At 43.1% G+C, this 21,304-nt stretch overlaps 1 protein-coding gene across 2 annotated transcripts in view; it reads left to right on the top strand.

Annotated features, from left to right (window-relative positions):
- MYBBP1A (MYB binding protein 1a) overlaps positions 1-21,304 on the top strand; it is a 1,224,315-nt gene that overhangs the window by 710,603 nt on the left and 492,408 nt on the right. For both annotated transcript variants that reach the window (XM_044054196.1, XM_044054197.1), the window contains one exon: positions 10,765-10,977. In XM_044054196.1, coding sequence (XP_043910131.1) covers positions 10,765-10,977 — 213 coding nt within the window. The remainder of the gene's footprint in view (positions 1-10,764; positions 10,978-21,304) is intronic.

Here is a 21,304-nt window from a genome sequence, read left to right as displayed (position 1 = left end):
TAAGGATTGGTCTTGATGAGCACTGCTGTACCAGACTGTGTCCATCATCACCTACATACAAGTAATCTTCACATTGTTTAGCTGTTGAGCAGACTTATGAATACTGGGTTTCCAGAAATTTTGCGAACATTGGCCTCCTAGGAAATCACTTACCTCACTCTCTGTCCAGTGCCATCTTACCAACTTTAACTTGTATCTTGGCTAAAACTACTATATTTGCACACACACACACACACACACACACACACACACACACACACACACACACACACACACACACACACACACACACACACACACACACACACTCTCCCAGCAGGGGCTAATATAGCATTTTCCAGTCTCAGTACCCTTTACTTGCTGTAATGATAATACACTGCTACCAGCCAGGTCAATCCGGTACACCAAACTCACAATTACTGTGCACTTAAAATGAGCAGGCCATACTGTTAATTTATAGTACCTATAGATGGGGAGTCATACTCTTTTATAAGTCCAATCTCAAAAATGTTAAATCACTATTTGGTTCCATTAGCCTTTGATACATTAGTAAGCTAAGCAGCCAGACACAAGCTTTTTTTCCCCCTCAAAAAATTGTTTAGAAAAAAGAATAAATATACATGCATTGTGATCCCAAATAACAATATAAATCTAAAGAAATGAAATTAAACACTATGTATGGTAAATACAGTATGCCTGAAAGATAAAAGTAATATAGCTATTAACACTCCACAAAGAGTGAGTCAATGCAGTGAATAAGTGAAATCTGCATATAAATAGATAATCACTGTAAAATGTAACTTTGAGATGTCAAATTCTATTGAAATAATTCAATGAGAGGTATCACTTTTGTCAAAGGATTGTTAAATGCTCTGGGATATATCCTGCTTTCTTTTATTTTAGTCTCCCTGATCACAGTTACTTTTAAAGTAGATAAGAACTCTTCAAATTGTAGTGGTGAGGTTGCACTCCATCATTTTGTGATACTTTTCTCTGCCATTGCTAAAGTGATCCACAACAAAAGGAGACTGAAACTTTTCATCTTAACTTAGTTAATGAAAAGGTGTCAAACTGTAAAGCTTGCATAAACTCCCAGCTTTTTTCCAGAAGGGTTTTAAAGGACAGTCAAATAAGTCATGTACCCAGTCTGCATTACATATTTGAGTACATCTCCAACAATTTATACTACTGTTTTTATTTATTTTAGATGTTCTGTTTGGAGTTAAGAAAGATCTACAGTGGATAAAAAAAGTGTACACACCCCTGTTAAAATGCCAGGTTTTTGTGATATAAATAAATGAGACCACAGTAATTCATTTCAAAACGTTTCCAACCTTTTATGTGACCTATAACCTGTATAGTTCAATTGAAAAACAATTGATTTGGATGTATGCTTGGAGTTGTTGTGTTGAAAGGTGAAATTCCTCTTTTGCTTTCTAGCAGACGCCTGAAGGTTTTGGGCCAAAAGTGACTGGTACTTGGAACTGTTCATAATTCCCTCTATCTTGACTAAAACCCCATTTCCAGCTGAAGAAAAACAACCCCAAAGCATGATACTGCCTCCACCGTGGGGATGGTGTTCTTTTGGTGATGCAAAGTGTTTTTGTGCCAAACGTACCTTTTGGACTTGTGGCCAAAACGTTAAACCTTCGTCTTATCAGACCATAACGTATTTTCCCACATGCTTTTGGGAGATTTGATGTATTGTTTTGCAAATTTTAGCCAGGCCTGGATGTTTTTCTTTGTAAGAAAAGGCTTCCGTCTTGCAACCCTACCCCATAGGCCAGACATATGAAGAATATGGGAGATTGTTGTCACATGTAGTACACAACCAGTACTTGCCAGAAATCCCTGCAGCTCCTTCAGTGTTGCTGTAGGTGTCTTGGCAGCCTCCCTGACTAGTTTTCATCTTGTCTTTTCATCAATTTTGGAGGGATATCCAGTTGTTTGCAACGTCATTGTTGTCCCATATTTTCTCCACTTTTTGATGACGGTCTTCACTGTGTTCCATGGTATATCAAGTGCTGTGAACATTTTTGTACCCTTCTCCTGACTGATACCTTTCAACAATGAGATTCCTTTGATGCTTTGTAAGCTCACTGTGAATCATGGCTTTTGCTGTAGCAGGCAACTGAGTAAATGTCTGGAAAATCCTACTAGGACAGCTGAACTTTATTTGAGGTTAATCAGAGTCTCTTTAATTGATGGGCAGGTGTGTACCCAAGAAGACTGAATGTTGTAATTAAATCAAAAGGTGCTTCAAAAAGTATTAATTTAAGGATGTGCACACTTATGCAACCAGCATATTGTACGTTTTTTTTATTTTTTATATTTTTTTCCCTAACAGATTTGTCTGTTTTTCAATTGAATCGTACAGGTTATAGGTCACATTAAATGTGGGAAAAGTTTTAAAATGATTTATTGTGGTCTCATTTTTTTTTATATCACAAAAACCTGGCATTTTAACAGGGGTGTGTGCATGTTTTATATCCACTGTATATAAAGTTTCAAAGTGAATATACACCAATAATGAAACCAAGATGTATTCCTAACAGAGCTCAGTATTCACATTTATTCTGTGATGAAAAAATAACTTGCTTCCAGAATTTGTTGTTTAAATTGATGCATATTATTAGAATTTTGTAAAGTTTAGAGATGAGATTATCCACAGTAGATTTATTGTAAATTATTTGATGGGAAAGTTTGATTCATTTAGGGTTTTCTTTGTGATAAGAGTGAGCAAATGTTAAGCATTTGTCTTATGTCTGTTGTTACAGAACATATCACAACCAATCTTGAGAGTCTAAGTCAAATTCCTTCACATGTTGTTGCACCTCTTTTACCTTCAAATCTTTAAAACATTGTTGTCAACAGACAAAGTTCTTAGATTCCTAAATAGAGAGTTTATGTACATAGGTTTTATTTTTATTTTTTTGTTGTTGTTACATGGAATGATAGTTTCAAATCAAAATTTCAGATCTCTTCTACCGAGGATGGTATTTCTAAATGTTATAAAAGTATGATATGCCACAAGCTTTTGAGATGCAATAGTAAAATTATTTTTTTCTCAGAACTTTTTATTTAATTTAAATTAGAATTACAGCATATATTGTTATAAATAAAAATATTTTGTAAATTGAAAATAAAAGTACATTTTCAATCGAAAGAAAGAGAAAAACTATTTGCATCATATACATATTGCCTGAGACTAAAATGTATGTAAATAACACAATCTATGATTAAAGATTTAATTATCAAATAAGATAAGTAAGAATATGATGAAAAAGTTTCAGAGATGGCAGATACTTTCAACCAATGATCGTCTTTAAGTTTGTGAGGAAAAATCTATTTTTCTTAGTTGTTGTCTCTTTAATAGCAGTGTCTTTTAAGGATAAAAGCTATTCTTCAAATTGTGGCAATAAAAGTTTCTTCCATTTCCTTTTGATATTTTCCTAGCCATAACAAAAATTGTACAAGTTAAATAGAAAAAAAGTCTTCTTTTTGCATTTCTAATCTCTATAACATTAAATAACATCTCTACTGTTAGTGTGAAAGAATCGGACTACAATGCTTCTTGAATCTTTCCACAAAATTCACGCAATATAGGACAGTCAGAAAGCATGTGACTAATTAGCATTACATTTTTTTTTTACATCTTCGATCATTCAACAACTTTGGAGCTGATCCTCGGCTCCGACTCAGCTGCATTCTAAATCTTGAGAGCTTCCACTGGCTCGAGGCTAGACCCTATCCCAACATACCTAGCGAGAGTTGCCCAGATCTCATTTGCCACTTGAAGCTTTGAGATTGCTGATGACTGGCTCAGGCTAAATTGAATTATTTTCTTTGTAATTTCTCGTAAAAATTACCTTTTGATAGCACAGTTTTTTCATATAGCTTAGTAGAATCTGTTGTGGGTCTATCCCTCTCTCTATCGCTGGTTTACTTGCAGTTTGTTGTTGAGGCTGTCGTTTTCCTTTTCTTTCAGTCCTACCTTCTCCCTTTCTATCTTACGAATCTATTTGAGTTAGAGGATTCTTCCTACCCTTCAGCCTGTTTTAGTTAGAGGGCTCTCCCTTATTCCTTTCTTTTAGGAGCTAGCCGTTTAAGTTAGAGGCATCTCCTCGGTCAGAGGAGCTGTCGTTTTACTTACTCTCCTCCTCCTTCTGTTTCTTTCCCCTTAAAAAAAAAATCTGTTTTTTGTCTGGTGTATCCCTATATTTTCTATTTTACTATCTATTGTGATCCTGTTGTGTTGTGTGGTAAATATGTCCAAAGAACCTGCCAAAGAATCCAAGTCTTCTGGATTGAAGAAATGTGATTCCTTCACCCAATAGATGTCTCTTACTGATGGTCATACCAGTAGTGTGTACTGTTTGGGAGCTGTTCACCTGCAGAACTCTTGTTCCATTTGTCATGGTTTTAGTTCCAGAGTCCTGCAGGAGTGCAAGAACAAGTTATTTTGAGGGGATTGTTGAAAGGGCCATTCGAAGCATCTAAGGAAAGGGACTCCGGCAGGAAAATCAGACAAAGCCCCCAAATTGACATCTTCGTCTGTTCCGGTCACGGAACCATCGAAGGGCAAAGACAAACTGTCTTGTTCGCCGGAGCCAATAGCTATAAGGTCTGACAAGGCTTTATCTCCTTCGGTTCCATCAGTATCTTGGGAACCGTCTAGGAACCATAAAAGGTCTAGGTCCCTCTGCTTGGAACTGGTGCGTTCCATGCCACAGTCTCTGCTTCTCCAGTCTGTGGTGGGCAGTCACTGATCGTCCACCCATTCCTCTCGATCATCCAGGAGCCTTTCAGATGCCGATGTGGAGAGGGTGGTGAAGAAGCTTTTCAGGACAACAGCCTTGGCAAAATTTTTATCGAGCCCAACCCTTATGGATGTGGAGCTGACCGTCCAACCTACCCTGTCGATTCCTCCTCTGACTCACCCGAGCTCGGAGCCAGAGTGCATGGAGGTCATTGTGTAGAACCATCCGATCCAAAGACCATGGTTCCCTCGGATCCGACATCTGCTCTGATCCCTTCACTACCACCTTCTCTCGAGGGATCTGGGGGCCGACTCTCCCTTGGTGGCTCCGGGGGAGAGGGGTGAGAGCGAGATCAGACCCTTATTGGATCCTACTCTCCCACTCTGAGCGTTGGTGCGTACATCGGCCTTGGAGCCATCACTCTCAGTTCAGAGGAGATCTCCGGGCTCTTTAGAGCCGGAGACCCTATTGGACCGGGATCATGGTGCCTTTGAGGTGATGAGTGTGCTGTCCCCTCAGACCGCTCCACCCTCAGCTCCAGCTGCTCCTTTCCCTTCCGGGCCAGTGTCCACCTCCGAACCACCCCTCCTTCCCAAGTGTAGGGAACAATTTGCCCCAGGACGCTCCTTTGGGTGACCTCCCCATCTTCTGATACCTTTCCAGAGCACCACTCAGAGGAGGTCCGTCAGAAGAGGACTTGCAAGAGGAAACACTTGGACTCCCCTCAGTCCTTGATATCGGACACGGACTTGGAGGACTCAGAAGTGTCACCGCGGTCACCCTCTGAGGATGTCTCTTTTTCAGAATCCTGGAAATCCTTAAGCAGAGGGGTGGCTGGAAATCCCTTTCCCCTTCTGAAGACGAGTCCGCGTACCTGGACGCATTCAGTTCCCAGCCCTCCACCTCTTGGGTGTCTCTGCCTTTCGACCCTGTTCTAGGGGTAGTAAGTTAAAAGGTATGGAGCTCCCCAGAATCGATGGAACCAGTTCTGCAGAGGTCCAATAAGTTCCTCATTGGACCGGATGACAAAGCTTTCCTAACTAAGGGCATGCCAGTTGATGTTATGGTGGTTGCAGCAGCCACAAAGAAGGAATTTGCAGAATCCTTTTCTTCTGTCCATCCGCAGAACAAGGAGTCCCATACAGTGGACAGATACGGGAAGTGTGTCTTTTCTTCATCAACCTTTAACCTTAGGTCATTGAATTATTTATCCCATTTCACCCTTCTCCAGAAGGATCTCCTGAAAAAGCTAGGAGGTACCTTTCAAGATCCGACAGCTGCAGGAGCTACATATAGAACTGCTTCTCAGCTTGCGACCTTATCTTCTGTAGTTAACTCCTCCATGCGGCTTATTTCCTGTGCAGCTGATGGAGCGAGCATGGCTGCAGGCACAGGAGTCACCCTACGGAGACATTCCTGGATGTGGCTTTGTCAGTTTGTGGAGCCCGTCAAGTCCTCCTTTACCAATGCCACTTTTAATGGCTCATTGTTGTTCGAGCCCAAGGTAAAAGAGACTCTCTCCAGGTGCGAGCAGGATGGCAAGACTCTCTCTGCTGTGGGAGTACGTTTTTCCACTCTTACTAGATCTGATCTCAAGGGTCAAAAAGGCAATCATTAAAAACAAACTGAAAACTCCAGCAAAGCTAGAACTTCCACTGAGTGACCTTACAAGCCTGTTGTATCAGAGGCACATGGGATATATGCAAATGATCCTTTTGAACATCACTAATTGGCGATTCTGAATGCCCATGACTTGTTTCGCTTTAATGGACAATTTCGGGCCAATAAAGCCAAACCCCACTAACTGTGGATATGCATATTTTGGCCTTATGACCTCATCAGCACAGCACAAGCAGTGTGTTTGACTAAGCATTAGAAACACAGGGCTGTTATACCCAGCTGATGTCCATTATCATTAGGGTCACTGCAAAAATCCCAAATAATCTAAAACAATGAGTGAGAGAAGGTCACTGAAAAACCAGTCATTAAAAAACAAAATGAAAACTCCAACAAAGCTAGAACTCCCAAACAACAAACTAAAACAATGAGTGAGAAGGTCCCAAACAACAAACTAGAACAATGAGTGAGAAGGTCCCAAACAACAAACTAAAACAATGAGTGAGAAGGTCTGTTATAGCTTTGCTGAATTTTTCATTTTGTTTTTACTGACTGTTTTTTCAGTGAGCTCTAGCTTTGCTGGAGTTTTCATTTTCCTGATGAGGTCATAACAAGGCCAAAATATGCATATCCACAGCTATTGTGGGGGGGGTATTATCTGGGACAGACTGTCCATGGGACTTGGCAACAACACGAGTGCCACTTGCACATCAATATCCTAGGGATGAGAGCGGTACTGCTGGCATTGCAAGCACTACAGAACTCTCTACCCACGGGGACGATTGCATTTCAGACAGACAATATGTCTGTAGTAAGGATCATCAACAAGCAAGGCAGAACCAGATCCTACCCCTTGTGTCGAGAGGCTCTGAGAGTATGGCAGTGGGCAATGTCTTTCCAACGCTTTCTGATTGCGACATGATTGTGGACAAGCTAAGCAAGGTTATCCTTATGCCTCATGAGTGGTCCCTGAAGCAGGATATTGCGAACCAGATTTTTCGCAAGTGGGGCCAGCCATTTTGCGACCTTTTTGCCACCTCTGTCAATACCAAATGCAGCAGCTACTTTGCCCTAGTCCCCCCCTCCGGGACAGTCATCCAGGGATGCACTTGTTCATGATTGGTCCCCGGGACTTTTGTATGCCTTTCCCTTGTTCCCTCTAATACGCAAGGTTCTTCAGAAAGCAAATCGTTGGGTTGCAAACTAATACTCATTGCTCCTTACTGGCCTTGTCAAATCTGGTTCCCATTTCTATGGCCCCATATTCAGGAGTCTTGGATCCAGGACCCAGTGCCAGATCTACTGGTGCATCAGTCGGGCATGCTTCATCCTTCCTTACAGACCCTCAAGTTGACAGCTTGGTTCCGCCACTTCCCATCTTAGCCAGGCTTCCTGACATCTCCCCTGCAGTACAACATATTTTAATTTCCTCTCACAAATCCTCAATGAGAAAACTTTATACTAGCAAATGGAAGCAGTTCTCTTGCTGGGCAGCCAAAAATAGTATTGATCTTTTTACTGAACCTATTTCAAAGATCCTCAAATTCCTCACTGAAACTTTTAACCAAGGAGCAGCAGCAGCAACTATCCGAGTTCAGCTGGCTGCTATTTCCAACTTTCATGTGGGAGAAATGGGTTCCAGCGTTATGTCCCACAGGTTATGCAAAGCTTTTCTAAAAGGTACTATCCTCTTGAGACCCCCAATAAGAGAACCACCCCCTCGTTGGGATTTAAATTTAGTCCTAGCTGCATTGATTCTTCCTCCGTTCGAGCTGGCTAATACTTGTTCTCTAAAATTTTTGACTTGGAAAACTATTTTCTTGACTGCTATTACCTCACTTAGGAGAGTATCAGAGTTGCAAGCTCTATCCATTCGTCTCCCTTATTTAATTTTTCACAAAGATAGGGTTTCTCTCGGAACCAACCCCTCCTTCCTACCAAAAGTTTGCTCAGAATCCAATCTTAACCAATCAATTGAATTACTTGCATTCTTCCCAGATGATGGTCACAAGGCAGAGTATAAACTCCACCAAATGGCTGTACATAGATGGTTACGTTTTTACTTGCACAGGACATAGGAATTCAGAAAATCTGACCAATTGTATGTATCCTTTGCAGAAAACAGAAAGGGAACTTCAGTCTCAAAAGTAACTTTATCAGAATGGCTTTCAGACACCACCACTTATGTCTATAACTCGCAGAACAAACAGCTGCCAAGAAAAATTCGAGTACATTCAACTAGGGCTTTGTCTACCTCTAATGCATTTCAGGCCAGACTGCCTTTAGACTCAATTTGTGCAGCAGCTACATGGGTTAACCCCCATACCTTCATCACTCATTACAAAGTGGATGTGGCCTCTTGTAACAGGACATCCTTTGGTTCCACGGTCCTGAAGTCTGTTCCATTGAGCCACCCAAGAAGAAAGTGCTGGGGACACGGTCCCAACCAACAAGAAGGAAGGCAAGATAGGGACAACATAACATAAAGAAGTTATGTACTCACCATAACGTTCCAAGTTTGTTGTCCTCCTTCCTCCATGCATCTCACCCTCCTTCCCCCTCCTGGATGATCGAGAGGAATTATCCATCTTTTGGCTATATAGGCCATGATTCCCTTCCTGCCTTATGAGTTGGGTAGACTAAGAATCCTTGTACTGCTGAATTTGTGGGTTATATGTATATATATATATATATATATATATATATATATATATATATATGTGTGTGTGTGTGTGTATATATTGTATGTATGTATATATGTAAATGTGCATGTATATATATATATATATATATATATATATATATATATATATATATATATATATATATATATATATATATATGCGTATACTTATGCATGAACGGCAGTTTCACCGAAAGTGAAACTGCCGATCATACATTCGTGAAAGTGCTTGTCATAGAAATTGCACTGCTATTCCCTAACCCACACACCTTATTAATCCCCCCCTTCCTGCATGCTGTGCTTTAACCATCTCCACCACTGTCTAGTGTTTGCCACATACTCCATCCTTTGTCAGCAAACACAGGGTGCATTTAGTAACCGTACAGTAAAAAAAAAAAAAAAAACCTGCAGCCACATATCACATCACCTATTATTAAGAGTAGCACACACATAGAACACAACAGTTCTGCTGTGCAAAAGATGGCACAATTCTTCCAAGATTATAACACTGTCATGTATTGTAGCCACTCCAGATGGTTTCACTGCATAATGAGAACCTCCCAGGGCTGCCCCAGAAATTGTCCTCTCTGTTGGAGGGGTTATAGGAGGCTGAACACAATTTACGTACAGCTTCTCCAGTACAGCAGCTTTGCTAGTTACGTGTTTTCTTTGCTGACACTCTGTTATTCCAACAGTATTACATACATCACTACATACACCCCACAACCACTTCAGTGCACCAACCCCACAGTGGTGCCAGTCTTCTTTTTGTCTTGTACTACTGCACCTTTTTTGTATTAATACGTGGCTTTGTTTGGAATTTGCACTTTTGTGTAGAGTGGTAACCAAAAACCCACACATATGATCTGTTTAACCCCATGTTTACCTAACAACAATATTTTAATATAAATTATTTAAACTACAGATTGCCACAGCTTTTGTCAACAATGCAACTAACCTAACCCAGTGCTGCTTCTAACATGGCTTTTTGACATTATTGTCTGCCTCAGTAGGAGCAGCTCAAACACTTCAACCCATCATACCCCACAACAGGAATACTGCTCCCTTTACATATATATTTTCCCTAGTTTATAGCCCACACAATTCTTTAATTAAACTATGGTTGAGCTAACAGCATGGAGTGAGTGACTTGGCAGCACTTCTGTCTCTGAAATTATGGCACTGTGTTATGGCACCATGGTTTCTGGTTGGTAGACTGTAGATCTTATAAGTATGTGTGTGCATCCATTCTATAAGTAAGTGCTGCATTGAGTGGTGTGTGCATTTCATGCCATCATTGTGATATGGAATAGCGCTTCCTGTGTTCTGTGTTTCTTGACTTTTTGCAGTTTTCCTGATTTTCACTTGAGAAAAGGTAGCCATAACTGAGATTAGTGGTAGAGTTATTGCTTGTGTATTTTTCAAGGCAGATAACCATGTGGACCACTGAGCATTAAAGCAGCACTTCTTTTGGATGGGGGAGTAGAGTAAACAGGATTGATTTTCATCTGTACTGCTGCTTTGATGCTTTCATACAAAAAAGTCAAAAGCTGTATTACATTTTGAACAGAAAACTGAATAACCTATAATCGATGAGTAGAGATCCAGTGCTTGGTATTTTCAAAAGCTAGAGTACTTGTTGTATTAGGACTGGGTTGATTGTTAAAACAACATGTGACTTTGATGTTTTCCTTTGATCCACAGAGTGAAGACAACAGTGATGAAGAAAAATCTTCAGAAGAAGAAGATGAGGATGATAATGATGACAGCAGTGACAATGAAGATAAGGAAGGTGATGAAAGAGAAGGTGATAGTGCTGAAGAACTGGAGGAAAATGATTCTGAAAGTGAAACTGAACCTGTGGATGAAAACTTCCGTATGGGGCTGATAAAAGCCCTACAGGCTGGGAATGCTTTGGTAATTTTAACATCTACATGACAAATGTGTAGTAGCAATATTAAGGAGTATTTGAAATGGAGTTACACATGGCTCTTGATGCAGATTTTGCTTACTCATAGGTTCATAAGTTGGTACTAGGCTATCAGCCCTAGGGCCTATACAAGCCTAGCCATAACAATTCCCTGGCTATTTCTTCCTACACTATTTACTTCCCTGGACTCCTGTCTAGCAGGGCGACTGACGTGATCCCCGGGGTGAATTTCCTTTCTCCCATCCAATCGTCAAGGTTCCTTTTGAAGAGGACCAAAGAGGCACTCTGCTTGACATGTATGGGTAATCTATTCCAGAGTCTGGGGAGTCTCTGGGTCAGGAACCTATCCCTCCAGCATGTTTTATTTATTGTGATGACAAGGTTTAGCTCCCTGGAGTGTGTGGCTGTGAGGGATTGGGATTTCTTTAAGTGTAGCATGTCCAACAGCTCTGGGTTTGACATGGCCTTTTATGTTAAGCAAAGATCGCCTCTGAGTAGACGATATGCGACAGAGTATAGCTGGAGTTTTTTAAGGCGGTCAGCGTAGGGCATCTGCTTTAGGCTTGTGATTCTTTTAGTGAGGTATTTCTGTCGCCTTTCCAGTTGTTGCAGATGTCTTGAGAGGTACATACTTGTATTCTATAATGGGTCTAATGAAGGATCAGTACAGTGGGACAATGACCTCCTTTTTTCTGTATGAAAAGCCCTTAGTGATGAGGTGTGCCACATAGAAGGATTTCCTGACTGTTGTGGCGATCGAAGGTGAGATCGCTGTCCACCTGTGTCCCTAAGTCTCTTATCACACTTTCGGTGTTTAGCGTACTGCCACCTATATGGTAATTCATGGATACATGTTTTTTTCCCAAAGGGGATAACTATACATTTCTTGGCATTGAGCTTGGCACCAAGCATCTGTTTCTGTAAGGCCCTTTTGTAGAGTATCCACATCATTTGGGGATTCAATAATGGTTCCCAGTTTGCAGTCATCTGCGAACTTTGTTATCCAGAGTCCCTTAGTGTTGGCCTGTACTTCAGAGAAGTAGATGCCAAACAAGAGCGGTCCAGGACTGAACCCTGAGGTACTCCACTTGTCACTTGTCTGAAACTGGATTTGGAGTCGGCTACTTTTACAGTGTGGGTTCTATCAGTAAGCCAGTTAGCAACCCATTGGGTGATGTAGGGATTAATGCCCAGCTTAGTAAGTTTATCTATGATTCCAGAGTGGAGGATGGTGTCAAAGGCCTTGGCAAGGTCTAGATAGGCTGTGTGGACCACCTTACCCTTCTCCATGGCTCTGGAGACTGATTCGAAGAAGTCAATCAAGTTTAGGAGACAAGATCGGCCCTTCACTAACCCAAACTGGGTGGGGTCCAGTGTTTGAAGGTTGCCAATGTCTTTGTTTATAAGTTCCATGATAATATGCTCCATGGCCTTGCAGATAAGGCTTGTCAGACTGATGGGACGGTAGTTTCCGGGATCCAAGGTGGATCCCCCCTTGTGGAGTGGGATAACTGTAGCTGTGCGCCACTCAGTGGGCACGAAACCTGAGGTGAGGCTGTGATTAAACATGACCCTTAGGTGAGGTGCCAGTTCATATTGTAGTTCATGTAGTACACAGCCCGGGATGTCATCTGGTCCCATGGATGCTGTATTCTTAGCTTTGGAGAGTGTGTTTTTTACCTGTGTGGCCGTTATTACCGAAATTTGGCAATCTTCCGGTATTGAGATGGGCCATTTAGGGGGTGAGAGGGGGGTGAAGTTGGCACTGAATCGATCTGCCAGGATATTGGCAATATCCTTGGGATCAGTATTTTTAATGCCATTCTGTTTTAGCTCAGAGCAGATCTGAGCATTACCATTTAGATTCTTGACATAGTTATAGAATGCCTTGTGGTTGTCTTTGGAATCTTTGGCAGTTTTATTTTCGTAACTAGCTTTGGAGGATTTTGAGGGATCTCAGTTTCTTACTGAGGCTGGTAAGGAAGTTTTTTGCATCCTGGGATTTTCCTCTTTTCTGCAACAGTTTCTTTTGTTGTAAAGTTTGTTTATGACTGGGGACCACCAGATTGGCTTCTTTTTTTTGGATGAGAGCGATTTGGTTCTGTTTGGGATGGCACAATTTATGCATGAGTGGATGTGCTCATACAGTGCCTTAGTGTAGGATTCAGCAGTTGAACTTTCAGCTCCCGTCTGCATGGGTGTCATGAAGTTTGTCACTTCTGATTTGAGTAGCATGAAGTTGGCTTTGGAGAAGTTTTTTATGGAGGTTTCATTACTGGGGGGTGGGATGTGGATGTTAAGGGTGATTACCTTATGGTCAGACGTGACTAACGAGGGGGAGGTGTGGAGCATCGATTTCCCATGTTGGTAATGACCAGGTCTAGGATATTGGAGCCCCTGGTGGGACTATGGATTAGTTGATCCAGGGCGTTGGAATTTATGAATTCCAAGAGCCGTTGGGAAAGGTGTTGGTACATGAGTAGTTTTCCCAGTTAATGGCAGGGTAGTTGAAATCACCCAGTGTTAGGGTGTTTGGTTCTATCTTAATATTTTCCAGAATGTTTAGAAAGGTGTGGTGAGAATCTTGGGGTATGGTGGGGGATCTGTAGCAAGCTACAATTTGGATTGCAGTCTTACCTAGTGTTAGTTGCACCTGGAGAATTTCAGACGCATTGTGTTGGGCAACTAACCTGATGGTGTGAATATCCTTGGTGAATATTGACTCCTCCACCTTTAGTGTTTTGGTCCTGCTTTGGTGGCCGAAAAGTGTGGTAAGAGTTGTAGCCTGGTATTGCAGGGGTGCTCTCTGGAGCCTTGAACCAGGTCTCAGTTACTGCACAGATATCGATGTTCTCCATTTTTAGGAGTGCCTCGAGAGAGTGCATTTTGAGGTTTAGACTTCTAGCATTGAGTAGCATTACCTTCAGATTTTGCATGCTTGTACCTGTTATGGTGGTGGTTTTGTCCTTTGAACTTTGCCTAAAAACAGGCACTATAGGGGTGGCAAGAGCCTTAGCCAGTAACCTGAATCCCAGGAAGCAACAGGTGCAGACATCTCTGGCAAAGCATCATGGTCTGTCAATCATGTCGTCCCAGGCAGACATGATCTTTTTGCATATCTGCTTGTGTAACTTTAGTAATATACTGGATAATTACCCTGCCCCAAATATACTTGATCAGCTTGTATGTTGTTGCAGTTTTTTGTGTGCGCCTTCTCACCATCAAGCATCAGTCAACATTTTGCCAATTTATTCCCCTTTATCCACCATAACCATTTGTATATCGCATCACTGTTTGGGGGGGTGGGAGGTGGAGATTCTCACTTTCAAGTGAATCTTGATTTAACTGCAACTCGTTCTTGGTCATTTGAGTGTTAACCATCTAGCAGGATGCCTTGTCATCCAGGCAGCCATGAAATTTGGTTAGGTTACACAGTGCTGCCCTTTTACTAGTAGCTTGAGTTGCTAGCTTCACCTCTCCCCCTGCCCAACTTGTCTGTGTTAAGGACAAATGTTAATTGTTGTCAGGCTAGGGAACTACATAGCAGCCTTTTTGTTTCTCCAGTGGATGTTGCTATTGCATGGACCAAACTGCTTTCCCTTCCCTAGATGAGTGAACTAACATTGGCCAGCCACTTCCACCCTCAATCACCTACTCCACCAGCACACGATTGCTGATCAATATGAGATTTTCTTTGTTATAGTTTGCTTTATCCTAATATACCATAGAGTAGCCTTGTTTAATGAGACATTTTTAATGCATTAGTTTGTATTAAAAAAGAGGCTTTTCCCACTACTAGACAGCACTTTCCTGATCATTGTGTTGCAGCCTAGGGCTAGACAATAACACTTTGAAGTAGTAATACATTAAAATAACTATAAAGTACAAGAGTTGTTGTGCCACTTTAACTGTCCATATGTTTGCCTCATATTTTTGGTTTGTTCCTCATAAAATTTGTAGTCTTCTGGCAAGTCAGTGAGTATTGAATTCACTAAGTAATGACAAGCACTTGTTTCAAACTTTATAGCCTTCAGAAAAAAACACATAACGTACAACCTTTCATTCTAGCATCTTTCTAATTTTGTAATAGTGGTATTTAAAATTTTTCCCTGTTTTGGGTCCTTTGTCAACCCCATTGTTTTTAACTATATCCAGATTTCTTGCATTAGGAGATTGAGAGGTATGGTTGAAGTTACACTATTAAGTGTAATTAAGTTTGCGCAGCCTGTCCAAACTGAATATTGCAAATAGTACTTGCTTTACTTGTTAAGTATTTTAAAATCAATTTCTGTGCCTTATTGTTACTGACACTCATCGCTGTACTTAGCCTTTCACAAAGTAATCTTGTTGCCTTTCAGTGACTTTGCCCTGCGATTTGGGACATAAGAATTGGTCATGGTAGCTGCTGGCATTTTGGATGCCATGGTCTTTCATATTATGTCGTGATATTGGAGTATCATACTATAAAACACAGATTAGTTCTGTAAATGCATTTCATACATGTATATATTCTATACTCTACTACTGTATGTTGCATACATTTTAAAATATTTTAATTTAATGAAAAAGGGGTTGTGTATGGATGGACAGATGGATGGATGAATGAATGGGTGGATGCTGTACTTAAGCCATGAGAATATTTGTAGAGTAGCACCAGTTGTATGCGTATTCCACATCTAGGAAAAACTGGCAATAAACTTAATCCATACATCATGCATACAGCTATATCTAAGTTTATATAACTCCAGTATTTTCATAAACCAGTGATTTTGCTTGTGTTGATTTCTGAAATGCCCAGTATTTAAACAAATCTACTTAGAAAAGGGAATTCTACATGATGCCTCTATATCTCTGCCTCTCAGATATTTCATTTACTTGTGCAGTGTAGCCCTGGTTAGCAAGTCTTCTTGCAAGGCCCTTCCTCTGCTAGCCAATTCTTCAATGGAATGAGAGAGAAATGGTAACGTTTCCAGGCTGTAGTGAAGGAAGTTAGCTGACATTCTTACTATGGCTAAGTAGTAATGTCCTGGCTGGACCCAGTAACAGAGTTTCTGAGAGGAAACTACTTTCAAATCAGGAATAGGTAACCCCTGGTGATGGTGCTTACGAGCAGCACTCAAGAACATTTTGCTTGGCCCTGCTTTGGGGGCCCACTTTACTTTTCATGTTTTCCTTCAGATTTCTTGCAGACTTTATTTGCTGTGTTCTTTCTACCCCTGTGCCTGCCACCCATCGAGGCACCCCAATGGGACTTCAACTTTTCTTTCCACTGCATCGAGCATTACTACTTCGGAGGTGAGAGACATTTTGAGAGGCCTTCATCCAGGTAGTTCTGAGGGCTGCTTATGACTTGCCTGCACCCCATCTTCTGCTTGACTACCATATGTAAATAGCACCCTTGTCCCATCAGCCAGGCAGTCTCGCCCTTCCATCCCAACTGGGATCTTACGAAGACCATACTGTATGCCCTAGTTGCAAAACTATATGGATGTCCTCTGTTTCCTTTAGAAATCCACATCAAGCCAGGCGTAGATTCTTGCAGATTGTAATCGTTCACATTTTGCAGCCAATGTGCATTCCTGCTTTACAGTATTGGCCTCCTGTGCTTTCCTTGATGCATGTGGTATCCCAGATATGCAGCAGCAAGGGCTACCATCGTTGGCTGGGGAGTACCAAGCCCACATCATCTAGATTATGGCTATTTGTTGCCATGCAAGCCTCACTTTTTAGGTGAGCAAATCACCCCCTAGAACAATGACTCCTTCCCTCCTAGATGACGCGTCTAAGCCATTCATTTCTTACCTGAACTACTTTGCAGTCCTCCAGCTAAAGGCAAAGTTCTGCTGTGTGCCTACACTGCATAATAGCTCTCTGCCCTCTTGGCTACGCTGTCTGCTACACCTTGAGCTGTACTAACTCCTTGTTACAGTTTAATGGCAATTTACAGCTGCTTAAATGAGTACAAAAGCAGGCAAGGACCATTCAGCACTCTTCTACAGGGCCAGTCATGCCCGCAACAGCTTTTGCCATCCTGCCACTTTAAGAAAAAAATACTCTAAATGGTTTGACTATTTTAAAGAGATGCTGTACTATTTTAGTTGATGATTTACTTGGATCAGATGGATTTGTCTAAGGCAAAAGATGATAAAAAAATTGATTTTGCTATTCCTGCAGGTTTCTCCACACTTGGCTGAGCAAAAAACTAAGTTAAAATTCCTATGCTTCCCCAATTACCTTTTCAATAATAAATCACTGCTAGTGTTTCTGTTTATGCTCCAACAGTTCATATGTTCATTGGTTTATAGGTGTGTACTAGGCTAATGACTGCTGGAGCCTTTTTAAGCATAGCCATGTATTCCAAGTCTCTGTCAAGTTCTGGTACCATTGTCGGGGACAGCAGAGTCATAGAAGGTGAAACATTTCAAGCAAGGACCTGGGAGATGAACCATTTACAGGCTGAGTATGTCCATTACAGACATAGCTGCCAATCCATGGGTGAATTTCTGGTTCCCCATTTAGTTGTCCAAGTTGCACTTGAACTATGGTAAGGAGGAACTCTGCTTTACATGGATGGGGGGAATCTGTTCCAGAGAAGCAGTAGTCAGTTTCTGGATCACATACTTGTCTCTCCAATAGGTCCTGATTATATCACTGGCAAGGTTTGTGTCTTTAGACCGAGTAATTCTGGTGCTGTTTGTTTTGCAGGTATGCCAGAGGTCCATCAGAGTGGGGTCCGAAGATGCCTTGTATGCCAGGCATAGACTTTTCCTCATCAACCTGTAGCAGACAGAATACAGGGATAGGGCTTTGAGGTGATCTGCACAGGACATGATCTGAAGTAGTTTACTTCATTTGGTCTTCAACCTGTGGGATACTGGATCTGTATCAGATCTGAGCCGGGAATTTTACTAGCATCTGTTCCGAGTGCCAAGCTCCTCCCCTTACCCATAATACACCTCCACTACCTTCCAACCCCCAGATCTCGTTTGCCGTGAATAGCTTATGCATCGTGATCTCTAGAGCTCCAGGTTTTCAGTGGGTAAAATATTTAAAAATATCTCTTTTTTTCTTTAAAAACTTTTAGATAGTGATAGAGTAGGTTCCCCTTTATCCTCCCCTCTCTTGGTGTGTCGAGTTTCATAGTTTGAGTAGTTAGCTTAGTTAGAGTAGTTGTGTGTATTTTTTGCTTCCCCTCCCCACCCGTGTGTGTTCTGGGTGTGAGTGTGGTGAGTGGGTGTTTTCAGCAAGAAAAAAGTAACATTTCCTTTTTTAGTTATTCTTTCTTCTGACATTATGGCTGACAAGCCTATTTTCAAAAGATGCACCAAGTATGGCCATAGGTTATCCTCTGCGGATGGCCACACTTGTGTGTTATGTGCTTGGGCGTGGCCCATCTGAGCACAGACTGTCCTATATGCGCGGGGTTCAACCCACATGCCATTAAAGACAGGAAGGGCAAGTTGGCCCTGAAAGGCCTTCTTCCCCCTTCTGAGACTGTTGCCTCATCTTCGGCTTTGGTCACAGCGGCTACTGTGGCCGCCTCTCCTTCTTCTCTTCCCCTGGCTTCTCCTCCCTCCCAGGATGGGACTCAACCTCCTGTGCAAAAGCCTATGGAAGTGGAGTGGAAAAGGGGTAGAGAGAAGGAGAGAGAGAGTTGAACTTGAGGAAAAAGCATAACAGGTCTCCGGACCTCCCTTCACCAGTCAAAACTTTTAAGGATCTGTGACTCCCCTCTGCTCTGATCTCTGAGATTCTCCCTGGAGCTGGAGGAGACACGCTCAGCTTCTAGGGCCTCAGTGCCCTGACCCGCAAGGTTGGAGTCCGTGGCCTCGTCGAGGTCCACCTGATCTTTCTCCGAGGTTGATATGGATAAAATGACGAGGTTCATCCATACTCGGATACAGATGGGGGTCTTGCCAAGCCCTCTCTCTCAGGAGGGGGGAGCTGCTTCCTTTTTTTCCAGCAGATATCTCCTTCCCTGATCCGTCCATTGGGTTCGGAGTATTCGGATCCGAGGATGGCTTTTAGTCATGGGGTCGGCACTGACGGCACATGCTTCCTCAACTCCAACAGCTGCCTGGAGCGTGTCTGACCCAACCAGCTCGGATCCAAGCCGCTCTCTGAGCCAGAGCTTGGGTGTCAGATCTGAGGGAGTGGAAATGTTTTCATCAGTTCCACCTTTGTCGAGCCAAGTTCCCTCCCTCGGAGCTCCATCTACTGCAGGGCTGGCTTCGATTCTCTTGTCGGACCCGGGGAGACTGGCCTCCTTATTGGTTTCTCAGGAGGTCCATTCTCCTTTGGCATTCTATGTAGAAAGGGTTCTCTCTGCTGGATCGAGACCCCTGACTGTCCCTTCAAACTCCACCCAGACCCCCTCAGTTCTTTCTACGGTACCCATCATTTTACTAGAGGGACAGCCTGTGCTCGAGGAGCCTTAGATGGTTCCTCCTGAGGAGCAAGTGACTTGCGAGTTCCCCCCAGAGTGCCCCACCAGAGAGGTGCCTCGCAAACGTACGTGCAAGAGGAGGCACTTGGACTCCCCCCCGAGTCCCTCACCGAGGATACGGACTGGGATGATAGAAAAGGTTCCCCTAGTTCACCTCCCGAGGATGTCTCCTTTGGAGACATCATGGAAATCCTATGCCAGCAGGGAGGTTGGTCTGCCCTCAAACCTTCCTCTGACGAGTCTGTGTTCCTGGAGGCTTTCGGCATGGGCCCATCTACTTCCTGGGTGTCCCCTCCCGTGGATCCTTTGATGGACATGGAAGGAGCTGGACACCATGGAACCAATTCCAAAAAGACCCAACAAAACTTTGAGTCCCCCCACAGACAGGCCAGCATGGAACAAGGGCTACTCCATAGACGCTATGGTGGTAGCAGCAGCCACAAAGAAGGAACTTGCCCAGGAGAGTTCCTCTGCTCATCCTCCTAACAGAGAGTCGCTGATGATGGACCGCCTAGGGAAGTGGGTTTAAGCTTCAGCTACCTTTTCAATTAGGGCGCTGAACTACCTGGCCCATGTCACTAGACTCCAATGCGACCTGGTAAAGGAGCTGGGGGAGTCTCCCCCTAAGTCCATGTCACAGGAGGACAGGGTTTTGTTCTCCGTGAGGATGGCCACTTTGATAGCAGTCTCCAACATGTCCATGCGACTCCTTTTGCATGCTACTGAAGGAGTGGCTAAGTCGGCTGGGTCCGGCGTGTCCATGAGGCACAACGCCTGGCTCAGACTATGTCAAGTTTTGGAACCTTTCAGGGCGTCCTTTGCCAATGCCCCTTATGACAGCTCTCATCTCTTTGGTAAGACCATCAAAGAGACATTAGTCTAGAGTGAGAAGGACGGGAAGACACTATCTGCCTTTGGGATCCGCTTCTCGAACCGTCTAAGGTCCTTTTCCCAGAACCAGAGAGGACAAAAGAAGATGTGGTTCTGGAAGTCACAGTATTCCCAGGACACTCGGGGCTTTTCTTCCCCCAGAGGCAGAGGGGGACAGAATGGACACTGGCCCAGAGGCAGAGGGGGTCTGAGGAATTTTGGGTCTCGAGAACCTTACTCTGACTGACCCAGGCAGCATCCCTGAGGGGTGGCCCAATTGCTCTCCTCTGGAGGCATTCGGGGGACGATTGTCCTTGCACCTAACGGTATGAGAGTCCATAACATCAGACCGCTGGTTGCTCCAGATCATATCCAGAGGGATACTCTATCCCCTTTGTGGGTCCCCCCAAATCTCCCAAACACCTCCTGGATGTACCACCCACACAAAGGGAGGCAGCATCACAGGAAATTTCCAAGCTGCTAGAAAAATGAGCCATCAAAACCGTCCCCCCAGATCAGTCCGAATCGGGCTTCTATTCCAGGTTCTTTTTGGTGCCAAAGAAAATGGGGGACTTAAGGCCCATTCTGGACCTTTCTACCCTGAACCTGTCAGTTGCCAAAGAGAAGTTCCAGATGGTCACACTACAGTCCATCATGCCGTACCTGCAAGGGAGCAACTGGATGTGCTTGTTAGACCTCCAGGCTGCTTACTATCACATAAAGATGCACAGAAGCTCCAGGAGGGTCCTGCACTTCTGGTTAGGAGTCAATCATTACCAATTTCAAGCCCTACCCTTTGGTCTCACTACAGCCCCCAGAGTGTTCACCAAAGTGATGGCGGTGGTAGCGGCTCACCTGAGGCTTCAGGGGATTCAGGTCTATCCATACCTGGACGATTGGTCCCTCACTGCTCCCACCAGGCGTCTCCTCCCCCAAACCAGGGATTATTTCCTGATTCTTGCCCTGCATTTGGGAATCACAATCAGTGCATCCAGATC

This window comes from Protopterus annectens, chromosome 13.part0 (assembly GCF_019279795.1).
Source record: "Protopterus annectens isolate FY-2018-M chromosome 13.part0, PAN1.0, whole genome shotgun sequence".
NCBI classification, from domain to species: Eukaryota; Metazoa; Chordata; order Ceratodontiformes; family Protopteridae; genus Protopterus; species Protopterus annectens.
Note: the sequence above shows the minus strand (reverse complement) of the source record. Positions and strands in the feature narration are given on the sequence as shown.